Source organism: Pteronotus mesoamericanus, unplaced genomic scaffold (assembly GCF_021234165.1).
Source record: "Pteronotus mesoamericanus isolate MK-2021 breed Mesoamerican mustached bat unplaced genomic scaffold, CSHL_Meso_final contig_78, whole genome shotgun sequence".
NCBI classification, from domain to species: Eukaryota; Metazoa; Chordata; class Mammalia; order Chiroptera; family Mormoopidae; genus Pteronotus; species Pteronotus mesoamericanus.
The window spans coordinates 6,129,508-6,151,840 of record NW_026555258.1 but is presented as its reverse complement, the minus strand read 5'-3'; the positions used below and the strand labels follow the sequence as shown (position 1 = coordinate 6,151,840).

The following is a 22,333-nucleotide window of genomic DNA, read 5'->3' as shown; positions in this document are numbered from 1 at the left end:
CGTAAATGGCCGCTGAATGGGTGAACCACAGGGAGAGAGAAGAGAAACAATTAAAGGGAGAGAGGAAGGAACGTGGACCTTTCCTTTCTGCTCCCCACCCTGGATCCCCTCCGATAACTGCCTTAGACCAACACCGACCACCGCCAGCCTTTACTAAGCACTTAGTCTGTGCTGGGGCTCTGCTGGGAACACAGGGTGTTAACTCATTTAATCTGAGCACCAAGAAAGAGCTTGTCGTCCCCTTTCACAGACAAGGAAAGCAAGGTCCGGAGAGATCGCACGGTTCGGCAGCCTGAGGAGTCCACCCTCCCTTTGAACTGCCAGGGCCCACAGCCCAGCATCTGCTGGAGGGTTTGCAAGAGTCAGTGAAAAAGCCCCAGCCAAAGACTGTTGGCAGCTGCCCCGATGACTTATGGCCTCAGAAACAGGTCAGAACGGTGCAAGCAAAAAGACCCTGGAAAGACCCAAGGGCTTCCTCTAGGCCTCTGGGCACCCCAGAAGGATCCTTGCATTTGTCTGGAGGACGCCGGCTCCCAGCAACAGCACAGACGTGTGCGAACAGCGGCCGCGCATAGCTTGCAGGTCCTTGCAACAGTCCCGGGTTGCCAGCCCGGAGAAGCAGGACTTTAGAGGCCCCAGAGGGCCCTTCTAGACATGACCGCCATCCCGACAAAGATGACATCATTCTGACTCCTACCAGAACGGGCAGTTTTTATCAGAATGCTTCTGAACTTGGTGTAAATGGTGTCACACAGCACGTTCACGTAGCCTCTGGCTTCCCTCCCTCTACACTGTCTGTGACGCTCGGTTTGTAGTGAGAGTAGCAGCAGCTTGTTCGTTCTCACTGTGCACAGTAGGCTCTAGTTTTGTTTTTAACTGTCCCATGATGACAGAGACAGGAGGCCACTCTTCTCAGCTGACAGCTACCTCCCCTTCTGCCACCTGGAGCCCTAAGGAGTCACCAGGCCTGGCTGCCCTTGGTGGTTCTAAAATAAAAATCTGAGTGATCCACACCCTTCCATGGCCCCTCCCACAGCCTTCCCCGACCTCAAGCCCCCAGGCTGCTGGCTCTTCCCTGCCTGGCCCTCCCACCTTCGCCTCAGTCTGCCCTGGGCTGCTCTCTTCCCAGCACCTGGTAACCTACTCATCCCTGAGACCAAGCCCAGAATCGCTTCCTGGGCTGCGGCCCTGCAGGAACAGTGTTGGGTCCCCAGGAAGCATCACGGGGCCCCACACACAGAAGGCATTCAGGAAATTACCCCAAGGGACTAGGGGCGGGGGAGCCACAGGTGCGCTGCCCGGGCGTGCCGAAAAGTCCAGCAGGCGGCGGCGCGCTCTCGGAGAGGAAGTGGTGGGAGGCGAGGGTGCCTTGCGTGAGAACAGAACCCAGACTTCCACCCTGCCCAGCACCCTCCCGGGTACTGGGCTAAACGTCTTAGCAGGTTTAGTCTGTTTTCAGCTGCCAGGTACCTGGCCATGTCTGAGCAAGTGCCCTGATCTCAAGTGGCCCTGTATGGGCACCCACACCCCATCCGGTGGAGGAGGAAGCCAAGGCTGAAAGGACAAGGCACCTGGCCACAGTCACGGAGTCAGACAGAAGGCAACGGCCAAGGTCTAGATACAGAGCTTGGGGAGCCCCAGACCCCTCCTCCTCAGTGGGTCCACCCAACACAACCCAGTGGTGTCCCCAGCTGCCTGGGACTCAAGCGAGGGCTGCTCCTGACACGGACTGGTACCTCTGGCACCAGTGGGGAGGGGCTGGACCCCAGCAGCTGGCAGTAACCGGCACGCAGTCCAGCAGCACCAGCGCCCACGCTGGTTAAATGCCAAGGAAAAGATGTCCCAGCCCTGCCCCGGTGCTAACCCGTGGCGGGAAGCGCCAGGACTACGATACAACAGAGGCCACTCCTGCCCACAGGCTGAGGAAGGAGCGAAGAGGTGTGAACAGACATTGTAGTGTCCTGACATGAGGGCCCGCAGCGGTAGGTAAACAAGGCCAAAAGAAGCCAGGGAAGGCTTCCTGGAGAGGGTAGCCCTTGTGCTGAGCAGTTCTGATAGGTGAAGAAGCGGGTGTCGGGGCTGGGTAGGGAGCTTGAGGATGAGGCGACTGCAGAAGCCAGAAACAAGGAGTGTAAGGTGTGGTGAAAGCAAGGGGGGGCCAAAAAAGGCAGGGGCCTCCCCTCAACTGAGGGACCGTGGTCTCTCCCACCCACTCCCCTGCCCTCCACCTCATGTGGGGAGCTGCCTGCCAGAGTGACCCCAGAGCTGAATGTGCAGAGGGCCCCCTCCCACAGGCTGAAGCCCCCCCGACCCAGCCCGGCCCCCGCCCCTCAGTGGGAGCAGCGCAGCTCCCACAGGCTCAGAGCCATGCACCCCACGGCAGGGCAGCGTCCCGCCAGCAGGCTCCACTGGGGACCTTGAGCTCCAGCGTGAGGCCCTGCCCCTTAGACACTAGGTGTGCTCCGCACCTGTCCCTGCCCTTCCAGAGGGCAGAGAGAGCGCCCCATTTGGGAAGTTCCCTCTGCCCACCGCACCTCAGTCCACCCTGGCCCACAGGGAACCGTCAAAAACCACAGAGGAGCAAGGGCGAGCTGCAGCCACGCCGTGCTCCGACCATGCGCCAAGAGCCGAGCTGGACGTCTGACAGGCACTATCTCACTGCGTCCTCCCAAGAACACTGCGAGGCAGGCACCAGCAGCCCTGCTGGGCAGGGAGGGCCACAGAAGCTTAGGGACTAAGACCTTAGCCCAAGGTCACATAGGCAGCAAAGGCAGAAGCAGGACGGGAAAGTCCTCCCTGTCCGTGTGTGGGACGAGGCACCAGTCTGTCCAGGGAAGCAAACGTCCCCCACCAGAGCGCCTTCCTCCTAGCGCCGGAACAATGTGGCAGGAGGGGCTACTGCTGGTTGACACGTGGGCTGGGTGGGCAGCGGCGGGGGGCAGGTGGTCCCATCCTGCGTGTGAGAGCTGTCCCGAGCCCGAATGCCGAAATGGGCTCAGAGCAGAGACGAAGGCAGACAGACACTCAGGCCAGGCACAGGCTGGGCAGTTTCAGGCCCCACTCACCAAGGCCACCAATAGCACAGTGGGACCTCGTGGAGAGCCAGAGGCCCAGGGGTGACAGACCTCAGGTCACAGAGCACATCTGGAGTCCTGGGGACGCCCCAAAGCACTTGCCAGGCCAGGTGGATAGTGAAGAGAGATACCCCTCCCCCCACCCCACCTTAATTCCGGGTCTCTTTCTAAGCCAATCTGCTGTCTCCCAGCTCGAGCCTCCCTGTCCTTCCTGCGGCTGTCTGAGTGAGATAAGGATAAATCTACACTGGTTACCATGGGTATTATGCTGCCTGTCCCCAGCAGCAGGCCAGTGACTGATGACAGTCACCAGATATCACACACCAAGTCCCCAGACTCCTGAGGCCCAAGAACAGACACTCCAGCAGCAATCACAGGCCCAGGCAGAGCTTCCCGAATGCAAGGCAGGGCTCCAGGTACCAGACAAGCAGAGTTCCGAGGCACTCTGGGCCCCGGGCACCCCCGGCAAGCAGGGCTCGCAGACCCAGTGTGGCTGCTGCTAAGAACCTCTGGCCAGAGCAACTCCCAGGACACAGCTCGAAGCAAGGAACAGGCCTCAAGGGACAGCCTTGGCTCCCCAGAGCCAGATCACCTCAGGTCAGGGCTCTGTCAGCGCCAGGCTGGCGGGCACATTACAGGGGCTGCCAGGTTGGCACCTGTCAATGGTGTGGCCAGTGGCTGCAAAAGCCAGGGCCAAGGAGCAGACACCAAGGCCAGACGCAGGCGGGGTGGCTTCAGTCTTCACCAAGAGCAGCAGCATGATGGCCTGGCCCCAAAGGAAGCTGGCAGCTGGCCTGATGCCACCGACTGGCTGCCAGGGGTGGCCTCTGTGGCCTGCCAGCACGACCTCGCTCCACAGGCGTCCGCCTCCTCATGCCCCCGACTGCACATGGAAGGCCTTTCACAAGGGCCCCAAGGACTAGGGTGGCCCGAGCAAGGCGAGGGAGGCAGGCCGCGGTCAGGGATCCGAGGGCGGGCAGTGCGGTCAGGAGAAGCCTGCACCAGGCGGCCCCCGGAGGAGGCACCTGCAAAGCCCCTTGGGCCGCAGGCTGCCACGTGGCACTGTTGCCAGTCTTCCAATTTAAAAGATACCAAAAGGTCCTGGCCTGTGTGGTTCAGGTGGTTGGAGCATTGTCCCGCAGACCAAAAGGTCATGGGTTTGATTCCTGTTCAGGGCACACACCCAGGCTGTAGGTTTGATCCCTGGTCCGGGCCTGTCGCCCAGCTGGGATGTGTGCGAGAAAGCAACCAATCGAAGTTTCTTTCTTTCTCTCTCCACCCCCACCCTCCCTCTCTCTCTAAAAGCAATGAAAAAAAAAAATATCCTCGGTGGGGATGAAAAAATAATAAGTAAAAGACACGAAAAGCCTGGATTTTTATGTTGTCAAAAACTATTAGAGCTTGAACAATTAAAAAAAAAACATTAAAAAAAACCCCTAAAAAACTATTAGAGCACAGTGTGGGACCAAAATCCCCCTGGCTATGTTTGGCTGCTGTGCACCCTTTGAACTTCCATCTTCCAGCACCTACAAGGTGCTAGATGTGGTGCCAAGCACTTCACGATGATGGAAGCCACCTGTCCACTCTCCCTGCCACTGCCCAGCCAACTCAACTGTCCCCTACTGAGTGCCAGCCGGGCCCCCTTTCCTCTTCACCAGCAACCAAGAGCTATTGGCTTAACTGGCAAACCAGGCTCCCCTGCCCCTTGGCTGGACCCCAAGGTCAGGAATGGTCCAGCCTAGCCACCCCCACATCTTCGTTCACTCCCTCCCCTCCCTGCCCCTCCCTGCGCCCCAACCACGCCCGCCCCTTGCCTAGACCACTGACCAAGTGCCTTGTAGCCCGGGGCCTCGACACTGAAGGCTCTTCCCACCCTTCTCCAATCCAACCCCGCTCAGCCTTCCCGGCTCCTCGGAAGGGCCACTTCCTCAGGCAGCCCTCCTCCCCAGTGCGATGGTGTGCCCTAGCGCGTGACCACGAGCTCCATGAAGTCGAGGACTGTGTCCAGGGAGGGGGTGCCCAATCAACACCTGTCACACAAATGGACAGACGACTGACCAGAAATGCCTCCTCTAGTTAGTCCTCGGGGACCTAACGGAATCCTAGGGAGGCCTGCCCCAGGTCTGCCCGGCTCAGATGTCTCGCTCCGTGATGCCCACCAGGTGCAATGCCCCCTCCCATGAGGAGTTCCACGGGAGCAGGGCTGTCTGGTTCACCTCTGAAAGCTCAGGACCCAGGGGGTGCTCAATAAATGTGGCCTCCTCCTCCCTCCCCACACACTCCTCCAGAGCTCCTGCTCTGTGACAAAAGGCGGGCGCTCTGCCCCTCCGGGGTTCCCCACCTCCTCAGGCCCGAAGGACAAACCATGTGCCATCCCCACAGCACCGTCCCTCCACACCAAGGCGTGTGTGAGAACAGGGCTCCAGGGCAGCGGCACCGGCGGCCTTCGTCGAGGAGGAAGGGAGGGAGGAAGAGGGCCTTGGGGAAGTGGAGGCCCGGCCAAGCCCGTGGTGCGTGTGCAAAGACCCAGTGTGGCCAGGCCTGGGCACCGGGCCCCCAGCTGCAGAGCCGACCCGTCCGAGGCCTTCTCCATGCCCAGAAATCTCAGACATCCCTCTGAGGCCTCCCGCCCCGGCTCCCGCAGGGCCCAGCCCCGGCAGGGAAGGCAGCGCTGTATTGGAAGCAGGCATGTCCTCTTTCAACCGGTTGCCTGAGTAAGAATCCCACCGAGGAGACAACAGAACCCTGGCTGGTGTGGCTCAGTGGATTGAGTGCCAGCCTGCGAACTGAAAGGTTGCCAGTTCGATTCCCTGCCAGGGCACATGCCTGGGTTATGGGCCAGGTCCCCAACTGGGGGTTTGCAGAGACAACTGATTCAATGTATCTCTCACACATCAATGTTTCTCTCCTTCTCTTTCTTCCTCCCTTCCCGTCCCTCTAAAAATAAATAAATAAAATCTTAAGAAAAAAAAAGAGAGAGAGAGACAATAGAAGGTTCAAAGCTACCAAAGAAGAAAGGAAGAGAGGAGTGTCTCCCCAAGTCACACCGTCTGATTCTTGGACAGCCTGGCACCCAAGTCGAGAGCAGGAGCAGCCCCTGAAGGGGTCCCTCCTCTCCTTCTGGCCCTGCCTGCCCGCTTCATGCAGGAAGGGGTACTGAGGCACATGGGTCAGAGGTCAGGGCCAGACCAGAATCTGCCCAGCTGTGCCCTTAGCTCCCCCCATGAGGTGACCTGAACAAGTGACTTCTTTGCCCCAGGCCTCACTTTTCTCATCTCTGCCCATCTCCTCCAGAGAGGACTTGTAAGGTAAATCAACACCTCCCTCTCCCTCCTTTCCTGGCACTGCCAGCCACGTGCACGGGGCAGGCCACAGGACCAGCGCCAGCTGGACGCAGAGACCTCTTGGGATGTTTGGGATTGTGCCTGCCTGAAGGACAGACCAGCTGGGGGCTGGAAACCTGCTCCCAGTCCACTGCTTCTAGGCTTACCAGACTCGGCTGCGATCTCTGCATCCCCTCTGGGACCCCTGGCAAAGCCTCTCAGCTGCCATTTGGATGTATCCGCTTAGAAGGCCTCTGGGCAGGGTCCTTGGCACATGCCCACTGTACAAGAGTGCCAGTCCCTGCCTGGCCCCAAAACCGTGGCGGTGACTTCAGCCCCACTCCCATCTATGTCCCCAGGGCCCCTCATCCTTTATCCTCAGGCCTCACAGGACCTAGCTCAGTGCCTCGAAATTATCCCTATTTAGAGTTTCCTGTACCCCCGACGCCAACCCACTGAAAAGAACCTACTTCAAAGGTCTGGGGACATCACATGGGGCTGTAGCTGCTTCCAGCCCCCTGCCACCAAGGGAAGGCTGGACTCTGGAGCTGGACCAGCCCAAATTTAAATCACATTTATGCTCCTCCCTAGTGGAGTGACACGGGGTGTCACTTTAGGTCTCCTGACCTCAGTTTCCTCCTCAGCTCATAGGGCGGTTTGAGGATCATGCATTCAAGGGGGCTTGGCATATGGTAAGTGTACAATCAAAGGCAGTTTAAATCCTAATGATAAAAGGGCTATTTTCCAATTAAATTACCAGCCAGGTGACCTATGGCATGTGGCTTCACCTTTCTGGCCTTGGTGCTTCTCCCGGTGGCCAAGATGATTAACGGACACGCAATTTGCAAAACTCTCAGCACGGTGCCTGGCACATAGCACAGGCACTCCAAACATAGCTGTGAGGATTACGGTTCGTAAGGAGGCCTCGGAAAGATGACGCTGGGAGCAGGGCGACAAACCACCACCTGTTCTACCTGCTCAAAGTGGGTCAGGCTGGAGCTGTGTACCCCGCTGTTGCCATGGCACCCAACACACAGGGAAACACTCCAACGAGGAAGGAGGGTGCTACATGGGTGGGGCCTCGAGCCTGCTTCCCTCAGACACCGCCCATGCCACTGCCGCCCCCAGGCTCTGGGCTATCTCAGGGGTCCCTGGCGCTTGGGCGACTATGCTACTGGCTCTGGGTCCAGGATCTAAGCAAGTCTCATCATGTCTAACCCTACCTATCTCAACTCCAAAACACTGGGGCCTGTCTGTCTGGGGGGGTGGGCTGTGCAGTAGGGCTCCCAGGCTGCAGAGCAGGGTGGGTGGGATTGAAATGGAGAAGATTTAAAAAAAAAAAAAAAAAACCCCACCAAAAAAACAGAAACTCTTATCTTCTGAGCAAAATTCAAAGCAGCTCTAAAGCAGCCTCGGATCCCGTCCTTGATGTCTGCTCCCTCCAGCCACACCTGCTCAGAAGCAAACCAGCACCCAGAGCCCACCAAGCACTGGCTTCGGAGGGCGCTCCACTCAGCTCCTCCCTCGCCAGCCCTACTCAGGTTCCATAGGTGATGAGGGCTGGGCGAGGCTGTTTGGGCTCGCAGAGTTCAGGGAATCCATGGCCCCTTGCCAGGAGGGAAAAAGGGGAGGCAAAGGTGAAATCCAGCAGCTGTGGGCTGAGACCTGGAACTTTCCAGACTTTCCTGGATGTGGGGCTGGTTTAGGGCAATGGAAAGGCTGACAGGTAGGGTGGCAGGTGTCCCAGGGCCTGGGAGGCCAGTAGATACCTCAGCCTGGGGCTGAATACCAACTCCTCAGTGGGATCCAAGACCCTGGCCCCACCCCCAGCTCATATGTAGGCCCCCCACTGACTGTAGCTGGTCCCCCTAGGACCTGGGAGGGGTTAGGGGCTGGGCCCCCCGCCCCCACCACAGAAACCACAACTGCTGCAACAATCTGCTGAGCCAGACATGGTACACACACTATCCATTACCCCTCACAACTCTAGGGATGAGTATGTATGACCTCTCCCATCTCACGGAATAGGAAACTAAAGCCCCAAGGCAGAAAAGGAGAATGGTGAGAAGCACACGCTGAGTTTGAACCTGGGCTCTGCTGTATTAACACAGGCAAATCACTCCCTCTCTGAGCCTCAGTTTCCACCTCTAGAAAATGAGGATAATAATCCTACAGCCCTCCCAACCCAACCTCCACCCTGCTCCATGGCATAGTCAAAGGGCTAAGTGAAAGGTGCCAGTAAAATGGAGAGCACTGCGCCAGTAACCTCTGATTGCTGGCATTACAGAGTTTAGGGGACTTGCGCAAAGTCACCCAGCTAGTGAGTGAGAGTGATCAACCCCAGGCCCTAGGTATGAGCACAGCCCTTTCCCTGAAGCCTTGGGCTGCTGTGCGGGGTGGCAGCAGAATCACAGGCTTCCTAGGCAATCGTATATACCCCACCCCATCCACACTACCCACCCCTTAGCAAAGGGCAGCCCTTGTCTGAATCCCACAGAAAAGCAGCTCCCAGTAGATTGGGGAACCTCCAGGCCTGAGTGGGCCCAAATGAACCAGAAAGGCACCCCACCTTGTCCACACTAGAGACTCCTAACTCTGGTTAGGCTGTGTGGCTCTCTTCCCCGCCTCCCGACAGAACATCCGACCACCAGATATATCCAACAAGTCTCCAAACAAGCCAAATGCAGTTGACAACTGCTTCCTTAGAGGTCTCTGGCAAGCCACTTACTTCCTCTTTCTGAGCCTCAGTTTCTCCCTGTGTTAAAGACACCCCACATGAAGGCCTACGGAGTAGAGAGACAGGCCAGGGAAGGGAACAGGCTTGTCCTAGGCACGGGGCCAGGCCCTGCATGGCCTGCTATCTACCGAAACATCTCTACAGCTTTCTGACAGGGATCTGTATTGGGCCCAGAAAGTGACAGAGTGAGGACTCAACCCCCTATTTGTCAAATTCCAAGGCACTCTCCCAAGCAGACCAGGACTAGGTGACCCCTGGTGGGCCCAGTCAGTGGGTGCAGCTTGGGAACCCAGCTGCCCTCATCGATGAGCTGGGCTGCTGGACCTGCAGGATGGGGAACACAAAACCTAAGTCGACCAAGCGTCTTCCAGGGAGGGCTGCAGCCTCCTTGACAAGGGCATTTGCAATGCAAAGCAGCCCAGCTCCAGCGAGGACAGTCACTCAGAGGGGGCTGGGCAAGCCAAAATCCGGCCACCTCCTTCCAGGCAGACCAGGAGTGCCTGCGGCTGAGCCTTCACAGAGCTGGGAGTACCTGGGAACCTGTGGCTGGCCCGGGCTCTAAATCATATGACAGCCGAAATGGCCAGCTGGGTGCAAGGTAGCCTTGAACACTCCTCCCCATTTCAGCCCCCTCAAGGCACCAACCCGCTGGGCTCTTTGTGCAAGTCTGCAGAACGGACCTGAGGCAGGCTGCATGTAAGACCCCAAGAAGGGGCTGAAAGGAGACCCCCAGGTATCTGGCAGGTCACCTGCAGACGGGTGCGGACACTCTTGTAAGATTCCTCAGGCCCAGACCTCCCAGATCGCTCAGCCCTGCCTTGTGGAAACCTGACCCAGACACACAGAACCCTCAGGACTCTCGGCCCCAAGGGGGGCTTCCACATTCGCCAATTGGCTAGATCTCGTTCATCACCCCTCCTCCCCTGCAGGCGGGACTGTCCCAGCTCCTACCTTGACGATAAGCTGACAAAATCCCCTCCATCCAGCAGTCGGACTTTGCAGAAGAGGACCCCGTTGACAAAGGGGACAGCCGTCAACTCCTCCAGGGTGAAAGTGGTTTGGAATTTGAATTTCTTCTTCTTCATCAAGAAAGCCATGAGCGAATTCCCTGAGTCTAAAGCCTCGAAGGCCAAAAAAGGGGGAGAGCCAGAAATCCCCAGGATTCCTTTCCCTACACCACACCCCCTCCTCAAAACACCAGAGCCCGATCCCGCCCAGATGGTGGCGGAGGCGGCAGAACTGGCGGGGATCTGAGTTCGGAGGGCCCAGGTCTGAGCGACCAGTCCAGTTCGCGGGTCGGCTGGCTTCACCCTCGGGGAGCTGGGGCTCGGAGGGGCTCGGAGTGGCCAGGGACTTCACCGGCATGTAAACAGCGGGACATGGCCCAAGAAGCAAGGACAGGAGTGGCGGGGGGCGCGCGAGCGGCCGCGCTGGCAGGCAGCATCCCGACCCGCGGTCCCCGGGTAGCTCACGGCCCGTGGCCGAGCGTGGCTGACCGACCGGTGAAACTGAGCGAGGCGGGCGGACCGGTGAGGCCGAAGGCGGCGGGCGGCCCCGTCCCCGCCCCGCTGGCGGCCAGGGGAGGTGCCCTAGCCACGCACACGCCCCCGCACCTGGGTGCCAGGCGGCCTGCGCAGGTGAATCCGGGGAGGCTGAAGGCACCCCACGGGGCGGCCAGGAACTCTGGGGTCCTCTCCGGGAGGCGCGTCGGGGCCGGGAACGTCCGGCCTCGACCCCTCCGGGCCGGCACTGGGCCCGGCCCCGGACAGCGAGGGCTCTGCCTCCTTCTCGGTCCTGAGTCCCGCACCGCGGGCTCCGGCGGAGCTGAAGCGCCCTTCCGGCCGGCCGGTGGCGCCCGCCTCGCCCGCCGCCTCTGCCCAGCACCCCGCGAGCAGCAGCACCGCCGCTGCGCTCCCGATGCCGCGACCGAAGTCTAATGCTGCGCGGCGCCGCTGCGAGAATGCTGAGGCCCAGCACCGCCGCCGGTGGAGCAGCCGCCGAGAGCGGGAGGGGCGGAGCGCCGGCGGCCCAGCCCTCCAGCGATTGGGCGGACCGGTGGAGCGGGCGCGGAACGTGATTGGTGGATGGCGGCGTGAGGCGGGACTTGGAGAGGCAGAGACGGCTAGGGACGCTTGCATTGGTGTGCCGCGTGGCTGGGCTCGCCTCCTCGGTCGGTGTGGAGCGGAGGGAAAGAGAGAGGGGCCCCGCGGAGGCAGTGGGAGGTCGCGGGGCGGGAAGCCGGGACTGGCGGAGCAGGGAGGAGGGCGCGAGCAGAAGAAAAGAAGAAACAATGAAGAGACGAAACAACGTGAAAACTATGGCTAGAATGGCCCTCCAAGTCTCCACCCCACCCCGACCTGAGCGCGCTGACCACTTAATTAGGCCTGGGAGGTAGCAAGTCCCATTTTTATCGGAAAACACACCCAAAGAGGTGGCGGGGACTAGACCAAGCAGGTCTTAACAGCCTCTGAATCTATAGTTCTCAGCTTTGAAGAGAGAAATGTCTGCAAATGCTTCGCGGAGGGGGTGATTTAGAGCAATTCATCACCAATCTGTAATAGACGCAGCTTCTCGCATCCCAAGCTGTTATCTAAGACTTCGGTTGTCGGTTAGTTTCTTACCTAGTTATGGCTGGTCTCCCTAACTAGATTAACTGCCCTGGGTGCAGAGGCCGTTTCCGGAGCCTTGTACCTGTCAGACTTTCGACATACTGTAGTTCATTCATTTAGTACCAAAATGTTTAGGGGCAGTCTGCTCTGAGCCAGGCTCAGACCTAGCAAGTGAGCCTGGTGGGCCTGCGCTCTCCACCTCTCCAAGCTCAACAATAGGTGAAGCAGAGACAAATCTGGTGGATGAGAATTGTAATAGGGGACTTAACAGGGGACTCGGGGAGCTCAGCGGAGTAAGGATGGTGGCAATGAGGACTCAAAAGCCTTCTGGCACAAAATATTCCAAGCCACCCACAGGATGCATGTGCTGGTTTAGACAGGGTCCAGGCAGAGGGAACCTCCAGATGCCTACTGGCCAGGGAGAGCAGTGCCCACAGAAAGCTATGAGTACCTCCATCTGGTTGCATTTTGGCAATTTGGGGGTCGGGGGAGACGCTCTGGCAAGAGATGGGGCTGGAATCTCGCAGAGTCTTGTAGGCCAGAGCAAGGGAAGGAGCCACTTACACATTTTGAGAAGGAGAGAGTGACCTAGACAAATTTGCTTTTTGTTTTAAGAAGCTTGCTCTGGCTACAGGTAGAACGGAGGGGAGAAGATGGTAAACAGGTGAAGGGCCTCTTGTGGCGATCCAGGCAAGAGACAATGACGGTGGAACCTGAGCACTGGGGGAAAATGAGAGGATGGGTATGAGAGGCATTCAAGAATCAGCTAGATTTGGATCAGACGTGTAACTTGAGAACTCAGATTTCTGATTTCTTCCTGCTTCCCAGCCATAAAGTGGGTGGTGACCTTTACAGGGTTGGGTAAAAGTAGGTTTCCAGTTGTTCGTATAGAAAATAAAGCAATTAAATAATAATACAAGAATCAATTGTGTTGCGTGTATTCACAACTGGAAACCTGCTTTCGCCCCACCCTGTATTTATCTCCACTTTATCCCGTAATTTTGGAAACACAGTTAGCCAGATGGAAAAGTAATGATAATAACAGCTCCCGTTTATGTACCCTCATTTATAGCCAAGGAAGTTGAAAGCCTGGAGAGCTTACATCACTTGACTAGTGTCCTGACCCTGGAGCACAAACTCTCCTGTGTCACTGTGCTGCTCACGCTGCGGGGTGTGTTCTTCTCATGAATCCCACTGCGCCTGCTCCACAGGGTGAGAGTCTGTGGCTACCTGACCCCAGGAGGGGATTTCAGAGGAAGGAGACAGCCAGCAATGTCCCAAGACCCGGCTGGCTCCTAGGCTGTGGCTAGGAATAACCCGAGGCCACTCCAACAGGAATCAGGGTGGGGTTCCCAGGGTGGCTGCCAGGCTGAGCTCAGTGGGGTATTCATCTCTCTGCAGCCTCAGGACAGGGGACCCAGGAAGTTTCCCTTCCTTCACTTACCAGATGGTGCCTGGGGAAAGGAGAGAGTGTGGTACCAGGACAGGACGCTCCGTTTGGGGGGGACACAACCCTGGGTTAGAGTCCTGGCTCTGCTGCACATGGGCAGTGGGACCTCGGTTGGGGACACTGAGCTGGGGGGCTCCAGAAAGAGTTCGGTACGGCATGGCTAGAACCATTTGCCCTGGAGCCAACAGAGTTGGGTTCGAAATCTGGCTGGTACAACATTGACCACCTGTGTCACATAAACTTTGCGTGTGGTGTGCATTGCATAGGAAGGAATCTTGACACACCTTAGACTTTTCCATCTCTGAGCCACAGTTTCTTCACCTGTAGAATGAGAATACCAACCTTTCCAGAATGTTCAAGAGGCTGTGCCTGCAAAAGGCTTAGGCCTTGAGGGATATGGGGATCTGAAAGGGTGGTCAGCAGGGACTCCAGGCCAGCACTTCCATACTTCTTCAGCCCCCAAAATCCCCCAGGATAGCTGGTCCTACCCCCCTGAAATCAGAGACATAAAGAAACCAGTGCTTCACAAGATAATTCAGACAAGTGCTCTAGAGAAGGAATCCCAGGGAAATGTTGATTGGATTGGGGGTCCTGATTTAGATGGGGTGGTCTAGGAAGGTCTCTGTGAGGTGTTGTCTCAACCCAGACCTAAAGAATAAAGGGGACTCAAGCACAGGAAGCTCAGGGGGAAGAGACAGGAACTGGCATTTTGGGGGGGACTCAGTGTGACAGGACAGGGGGCGGGGTGAGTAGAGGGAGGAGAGAGAGAGGCATGGGGTCTGGCAGGAGCCTGCTCACGTGGGCTCGTGGTCCTAGGAGTTTAGATTTTATTCTAACCCCAAAGGGACAGCACTGGAGGATGTAAGAAAGCTAGTGACAAGAGTCAAAATACCTTTTTAGAAGTTTCTTCTGGCTGCTATTTGGAGAATGGGTTGATAGTCAGGCGCTCGAACAGACACAGGCAGCCAGGAGAGGAGGCTGTTACAGGCGTCCCAGGGGGGGACTGGTGGCTCAGGCCAGAGTGGAGCCAGGGCGATGGGAAGAGAGCAAGGACACGTTTCAGAGGAAGAGCTCAGCACATGCCACGAGATGATAGTATTTACCCAATTAGAACTTTCTGAATATTCCCAGGGTTTTGAATTTTACTAAATGTCATCAGGTTCTTGGAGTCGGGAGGTGATGAGTGTAAGTGCAGCAACAGGCGTGGGGCAGGAGTAGACGGAGCAGGGACTGAGTGGGGCGGCGGCTCCGGAAGTGCAGCAGGGGAAAGCCGGACGGCCTCGGAGAGTCCTTACCCTAACCTGGACCTGGGCCAGCTCTTGTGGGGCTGTTTACTTATCTCAGACACCACGCCCATGGTGTCCCCATGCTGAGTCCAGGGCCAGCCACATGATTGACACTCCATAAATAGTTGTCAGATGAATACATGGGTGGATAGATGCAAGGATGGATCGGTAAATGGATGGATGGGTGGATGTAGAGATGGGTGGATGGCTGTACATATAACTGTGTCACCCCCTTCTGTAACACTCCTCAGCATTGCCAATAACTATCAAAATTCAATGTGCAGCCCCTGGCCAGGTAGCTCAGTTGGTTAGAGCATCACCCCAACACGCCAAAATTGCTGGTTCAATCCCAGGTCTGGGCACACACAAGAATTAACCAATGAATGCATAAATAAGTAGAAAAATAAAAATTGATGTTTCTCTCTCTCAAGTCAATAAAATTTTTTTAAATTTAAATGTGCACAATTCCTTTTAAAGTAAGTTAATAGTAGTTAATAGTAAGTTACCTAATAGCAATACACACGCGTAAAAAAAACTACATGTGCAAGATGGTCCCTGCACCATTATATATTATATGACAATGTCAGAAGCAGCCTGATGTCTGACCTCAGGAAGAGCGAGACCTTGAGGGTAAAGACTGCGTTCTACTTCCTGCTCCATCCTTGGCATCTGGGACAGCGCCTGGTACACGACAGGGTTCAATAAATACTTGTGCAACTAAGGGAACCGCCATCAGTGCGACGCTGTGCTGCTGTTGAGAAGAATGGTGGAGGGAGGTGTTTCTGAGGTGGGGGACATCCACACTATGGTGGCTGTCTCCCACCATAAACAGGACATAAAGGATGAGCTTTCTATGAAGAAAAATGCATAATTTATGGATCCATAGAAAAGAATCTTGAAGGATACACCCTAAACTGTTAACAGAGGCTTGTACCTAAAGAGAGGGTTTAGAGGGCAAGTTTTACTCTATTTAAATGAATATTCGTGGGGGTTATTTGATCTTTGTAGTATGATTGAATTATTTTTATAATGTAAAACGAGGTCTTACCAGAAAAAGTCCAGCCTTTTTCAACTTCCAGAAAAAGTTGTTAATGTAATAAGAACAGTTTGCACCACATTGGTGTAAACTGGCAGCCAAGCAGAGTGGACTGGAATGCACATGCGTGAACGACAACTTCACTGTACTAGTCAGTGGGGGAGGTAGACACTGTTGAGTGCACATGTGTACCGTGTGGCCGTTACTTTCAAAATGACTGAGCTAGTAGAGCAATGAATCTGCATCAAATTTTGTGTTAAACTTGAACATTCCTCCACGGAAACTATTCGGAGGATTCAGGGGCTGCAGCCATGGGCAATGGGTGATGGGCAACTTTGTCCCGACAACGCACCCGCTCACACATCACGTCTTGTGCAGGGTTTTTTGGCAAAACATCACATCACTCAGGTGGCTCAGCCCCCTTACAGCCCAGATTGGGCACCCTGGGACTTCTGGCTTTTCCCAAAATTAAAATCACCTTTGGAAGAAAAAAGATATCAGGTTGTTGATGAGATTCAGGAAAATACAACTGGGCAGCTGATGGCGATGGGGAGAACTGTGTGAGGTCCCAAGGTGCCCACTTTGAAGGGGACTGAGGTGTCATTGTCCTAGGTACAATGTTTCTTGTATCTTGTATCTTCTTCAGTAAGTGTCTTTATTTTGCATAGTGCATGGCTGGATACCTTCCGGACAGGCTATCTACATATGATAAACAAAAGCCTATGCTTCTCTGTCACCCTCTGGATAAAATCCAGGCTTTTTAGTCCAGCATTCAGGCGCCTCTGGAAGGAGCAGTTCAGCCTGTCCCGGTCTGCCTCCCTCAGGCCCCTGCAGCTCTGCCCAAAGGTCCTGGCCTTGTCCCCCTGCCTACCTGGTGACACTTATTAAGTGTCAACTTTCAGCTGAAGCACCCTCTCCCACCCCATTTCCACTACATCAGACACAATGCTCACTCCCTTCTCTGTGCCCCCAAGTCACCAACAATTTGCGTGCAGAAAAAATGAGGGCTCCTGGCCATCTATTTCCTGTCACAATACCTAGGGCATACTGGCACTCACTGGAAGAGAGGGAGGGAGGGCAGGAGGAGAGGGGAAGAAAAGAAAAGAATAGAAGGGAAAGGGTAAGGAACAGAGAAAGAGAGGGGAAACTGAGGTAGGGGTGGAGAATGTCATTTGCCCAATCATCCTGAGGACAGCTACCCAGTTCTACCGCTCTCTCAGTCACCTGACACCCAGCACACAGCGCCACGCCACCCTGGCTTCCCAGCCCTGCTTGTCAAGGGCGGTCAGTGCTGATTCACCAGTGACTGGGCTCCAGTGCATCGCAGAACTGGAATGGCAGCCAAGCCACCCGAGCAGCTGACCAAGAGTGTATTGATTTTTGCTGGGCTCCTTACTCACGTCTGAGCCAGTCACACAAGAAAATAAAGTCTCCAAAGAACTCACCCGTGGCAGTCTGGCCTACTGAAACCTCCCACGGCCAAGTCCACAGGCCTCCCCATTGCTCAGTCAACTCTGCCCTTTCCAACCCAGGCCTGACCATCACTCACAGGGGTAGTCATGGTTCAGGCCACGGGATCTGGAGTCAGGTGGCCCTGGGCTTCTGCCCAGGGATTAATGAGTCAAAGGGTATTTGCATATTTACAGCTGAGAGATGCTGCCCAAACGGCCTTCCAAAGAAGCTGGGCGCATTTGTGCTCCCACCAACACTATAAGACACTCACTGCCTTTTCCATCGTTCTCAATCTGTCTGACAAAAACAAACAAACAAACAAACAAACAAACAAACCCTATACTGTCATGCTTGCATTTATTTCACTAGTAACTTTCCATATTTTCTGGCGGTTTGAATTTATTCTGTAAACTACCTGCCCCTATCCTTTGTCCACATTTTAAATTGGAGCAGTCACCTTTTTCTTATTTATTTGTAGTATCTAATTACATATGTGTTATGGATATCAACCTCTGTTATCTACATTAAAGTATTTATTCCACTTCATTGTCTTTGGACTTTGTTTATGGTGTCTTTTTGCCTCGTAGAAGCCCCCTACCAAGCCCCAGCTAAGAGATAGGAGTTACCTGCTTGGTGAAGTGAGCACTGGATGGGGAGTCAGGAGTCCAGGTTTTGAGTCCCATGCCTGCCACTGGCTCACTGTGTGACTTTGAACCAGTTCCTGACCTCTCTTTCTCTGTCTGTTAAAGAGGGGCATTGAATTAAATGGTCTCCGAGAACCTGTCCACCTCCATGGTCTAGACCAGCATTATTTATAGAACTTTCTGCAGGGACGGAAATGTTCCCTGTCTGCACAGTGGGGTAACTGCTAGCCACGTGAGGCTACTGAGCACTTAAAATGTGGCTCGTGTGACTGAGCAACTGAATTTTTAATTCCACTTAATTTAAATTTAAAATTTAAATAACCACCTGTGGCTAATGACTACCATGCTGGGTAGCACAGGTCCAGATTTTAGGTCCTTCCCACTTCTGAGTGAGCTGCGACACCAAGTTCAATTAAGGCAGGGCTGGAGAGTCCCTGTGTGACTTGGGGCAGATCACTCCACCTCTCTGACCACAGCTTCCCCACCTGTCCAGTGGGGCCCACGGCGGTCCCTGCCTCCTGGGGCTGTTGAGCAGATTTGATTCATGAGCATGTGAAGGCCGAGGCCCGATGCCTGGTGTGATGCTGCGCAGAATCAGATGGTTCCAGGTTGAACGTGAGAGCGCGTTTACCCCATTCCCACCACGCCCAGAGATCCCCAGGCGGCTTTCCCCAGCGCAGCCGGTCTGTCTCCCTCTACGGCTCTGAGACCAGCTTTGCCCTCTTAAACCAGGGCCTCGGCTCTCACATGCCTTCAGCCCAGGACTCTAAATTGCTGACAGGACAAAGTCCAAACTTCAGCCTGTGTTCTGGCTCTTAGGGCTGGCCCTACCTCTGGAGAGCCGTCACTGGTATGACCCGCAGGTCAGCCCAGCAGCCTTGCGGTCCTTGCCCTGCATCTGCCTCCTGCCCCAGCCTTCCAGGGTCTGCCAAGTCCTTCATTGTTCACGTCATTCATCCCGTTTTTACCTACAGGTGTTTGGGGTTTACTTACAGGTGTTTACTTACAGCTCGGGGACTGGGACTGTGGTGGTGAGCGCGAAGGTATGGCCCCAATGAGGAGAGTTGTGGCACACCTGGGGGTCAGGACGGTTTGGAGAGCCGGGGAACAAGGAGAGGCCTGACCGGGGGCGCGGGGTCGGGGCAGGCGGGCCTGGGGCGGAGCACGTGAGCCCGAGCTTGCTGAATGCGTAGAAGTCAGCTGGGAGCCTGGGGAGCTGGCGGAGGGGCGGAGGGGCGAGTCTGAGCTGAGAGAATGCAGGAGCCCCAGCTCTGCAAGGGGCGAAGGCAAGGCTAGAGGCAGGCAGGCCCCATCCGCCCGCCCCCGGAGGACCTGGCAGGCCAAGTTCATGATGCTCTATCTTAAAGGTAATGGGGAGCCACGGAAGGGATTAAGAGAGGATGGTATAATTACTCTAGGCCAGCTCCCTCCATGAACTTTGCCTCCCAGTGAGATTCAGGAATTTACCCACTTCTACTTTCCCTTCTCTGTCTGCCCCCAGGTCTCAAGATACTTCATGAGCACACAGTGTTCAGGCTCTTCCTTCTGCCTAAAATGCCCTGGGTTCAAAGCCCAGCCCTGCTGCTCCCTGGCCTTGCTGCTTTAAGCAGGTTACTCTTTCACCCTCAGCGTCCTTGGCCATAAAATGGAGATAATGACCACTTTGCACAGTTACACAGCTTATGAGGGAAAAGAACATGGCACAGAGCCACTCAGGAAATAGAGTCCCGTTAAATTCCTTCGGTGCAAAGTCATGAAGCCATGGAGGGGGCTTCCTGAAATGACGCCCTCCTGGGGGGGTCGTCCCATTTCCGGGAAGTGTCCCCGTGGCCCGCTAGCCCTGGCTGGGGTGGAGGGAAGGGCTGGCTGCATCCTCTCTCAGGCAGCCTGGCCGTGTGCTAGGGGATCTTCTGAGCTAGACGTGATCTTCTGGACCTTCTCAGACCGCCCCCCACCCCACACACACCCGCGGGGCCGGGAGCGGGCAGGTGGACACAGAGCTTACACAACCAGGCCAGAGTCCGGTACCTTTTACCCAGTGATCCGAGCCGTGTTTACCAGGGTGTTCCCAGGTCACCTTCCTGTCCTCTCAGGTACTGGCGCACACACACAGCCCTTTAGCCCTTGCTGAGCTCTGCTTATTTTCTGAATTCTTAGTCGCAGTCGCTCATGTCACTGTCAGCAACAGCTACGATTTTCAAATGTGAAAATCAGCGGTGACGCCATTTAGTGGTGACGCATCTGAGGGACAGTGGGGGACAGGGGGAGCAGCTGGGACAGGGCAATCAGACGAGGGTGTGAGCCTCCTTCACCTACCTGTTAGCCCTGTGACCCGGAACCAGGTGCTTGGAGTCTCTGAGCCTCAGTTTTGACAGCTGCAAAATGGGTTTAGTGGCCTTATGTTTTTTTCAAGACTTGACGAGGTAGTAATGTAAAGAGTCCAGCACAAATTAAAACCCGTTTTTTATTACAAAATCTCTTATTACAGAATCATAAGCATGTAATTCTGTGACGTAACAATATCACACTCAAGCGCACTATATGACAGTTTAGGTGAAATGTTCAAATTAAAACTGTAAATTATCGCACTCATATTATTACCCTACCAACCACACTCAAGCGGGCCTTACTTCTGCCAGAACCGGTCTGTAAAGAGCTTTGCAAATTACCTGGCACAAAAGAAGTGCTTATCAAATGTTGACTATTAACATCACACTATGTGTTGTAATCTGTCCTTTCTACTCAATTCATTACAAACCTCTTTTCAGTGATAGTCGGGTATTTAACACTTGGGGTTTTCTGACACATCCCACACTTGTAACTGCCTGGGATCACGAAGCTGTGACCTGGGAACCCTGACCTTTAACGCCCTATTTGGCCTTGAGGTCCCACCCTCGCAGTCCCCAGGCCTCACTTGTCATTTGTGAACCCACAGGGGAGTGAAGGTGGAAATTGCTAAGGACCCTGCTCTCTGATTCTGCATTTCAGCCGAGACACCCCAGATCCTGCACCTCACCTTTTCCTTCCTTCATTCCTTCACCAAACGTCACCCAGGTTCAAATTCTAACTCTGCCGCTTCTTGACTGTGGACTTGGTTCCTGATCTCTAAAATGGGAATCTGTTACTTACTTCCCAGTGATGTTATACATAATGAATGAGTAGATATTTGTGAAGTGCTAGTTAGAATAGTGCCTGTTTGACTAAAACAAAAACTGAGCGCCCACTCTGTATCAGGCACTGTTGTAAGCCCTGGGGATACAAGTGCAAACAGTCTCAATCGTCCTGACCTCGGGGAGGTCTTGTTGGGGGGCGTGGTAGAAATCAACACCAGTGACGCAGCCCAAGGCAGGGTGGTGTTGACCATTCTCCTGCAGGGCTATTGGCTTTAAAGAAGGCCTTTATGCTGTCACTTCTCTTTCTCTAAACAACAACAGTGCCCTGGCCAGTGTGGCTCAGTGAATTGAGTGCTGGCCTGCAAACCAAGAATATCACCAGTTTGATTCCCAGTCAGGGCACATGCCTGGGTTGCGGGCTAGGTCCCCAGTTGAGGGCATGCGAGAAGCAACTGACAGTCTATCTCTTGCACATCAATGTTTCTCTCCCTCTCTTTATCCTTTCCTTCCATTCTCTCTAAAAATAAATAAATAAAATCTTAAAAACAGCTTCTGTATGGATCTCACCCTGGGGAGCCCATGCCCCAGGCTAAGCAATGTGCTCCAGGGCTCTCCTCAATTGCCAACCACCTGCAGTGATTCCATAATTGTTATAGACTGAGGGTTAGTGTCCCCTCAAAATTTGTATGTTGAAATCTTAACCCCCAATATGATGATGGCATTTGGAGGTGGAGCCTTTGGGGAGGGTCATCAGGTCATGAGGGTGAAGCCCTCACAAATGGGAATTGTGCCCTTTTGCAGGAGACCCCCCAGAGAGCTCTTTCCTTGCTTCTACCACATGAGGACACAGCAGGAAGGCAGCCCTCGATGAACCAGGAAACCAGCTTTCACCAGATCCCAACTCTGCTGGCTCCCTGATCTTGGATTTCCCAGCCTCGAGAGCGCTGAGAAATAAATTTCTGTTGTTTATACACCACCCAGTCTGTGGTATTTTGTTATAGCAGCCTGAAAAGACTAAGACTCATTATCCCCACTTCGCAGAAGAGTTTATGGCTGTCCCCCCATCCCCACCCAGGGCCTAGAGTGTTACAGGAACCCAGTGAGTGAGGAGTGAGTACTGAAGGAAGGATGGAAGGAAGAAATGAACAACAGAACACTACTGACACTACACCTCCCACAGGGTGAGGGCCACACGGGGACTTAGGGGCCCTTTTGCTCATTGAGGACAGGAAGCTCGATTGTACGGAGAGGGACATCGTGTCAAGGGTCACATGGGTGATCAATGATGGAGCTGACTCCAAATCTCATGTCTGGAGCCAGAGTTCTTAACCATCATGCTGCATTTTTTTTTTTTTTTTTTTTTTTTTTTTTTTTTTAGAGAAAGGGGAAGGGAGGTAGAAAGAGAGGGAGAGAAACATTGATTGGTTGCCTATTGTACCCACCCCAACTGGGGACCAAACCCACAACAGAGGCGTATGCCCTGACTGGGAATCAAACTGGCGATCCTTTGCTTTGCGGGACAATGCCCAACCAGCTGAGCCACACTGGTCAGGGCTCGCCTTCTGTTTTAATCACTGCTTGTCTGATTTCAAATGCAGCACACCCTCCA

The 22,333-nt window shown here is 54.9% G+C and overlaps 1 protein-coding gene across 1 annotated transcript in view; it reads right to left on the bottom strand.

Annotated features, from left to right (window-relative positions):
- The window catches only part of EEIG1 (estrogen-induced osteoclastogenesis regulator 1), a 34,537-nt gene extending 23,900 nt beyond the window's left edge, over positions 1-10,637 (bottom strand). The window contains exon 1 of the mRNA XM_054584326.1: positions 10,086-10,637. Coding sequence (XP_054440301.1) covers positions 10,086-10,231 — 146 coding nt within the window. The 5' untranslated portion in view covers positions 10,232-10,637. The remainder of the gene's footprint in view (positions 1-10,085) is intronic.
- Between the last annotated feature and the right edge of the window lie 11,696 nt (positions 10,638-22,333).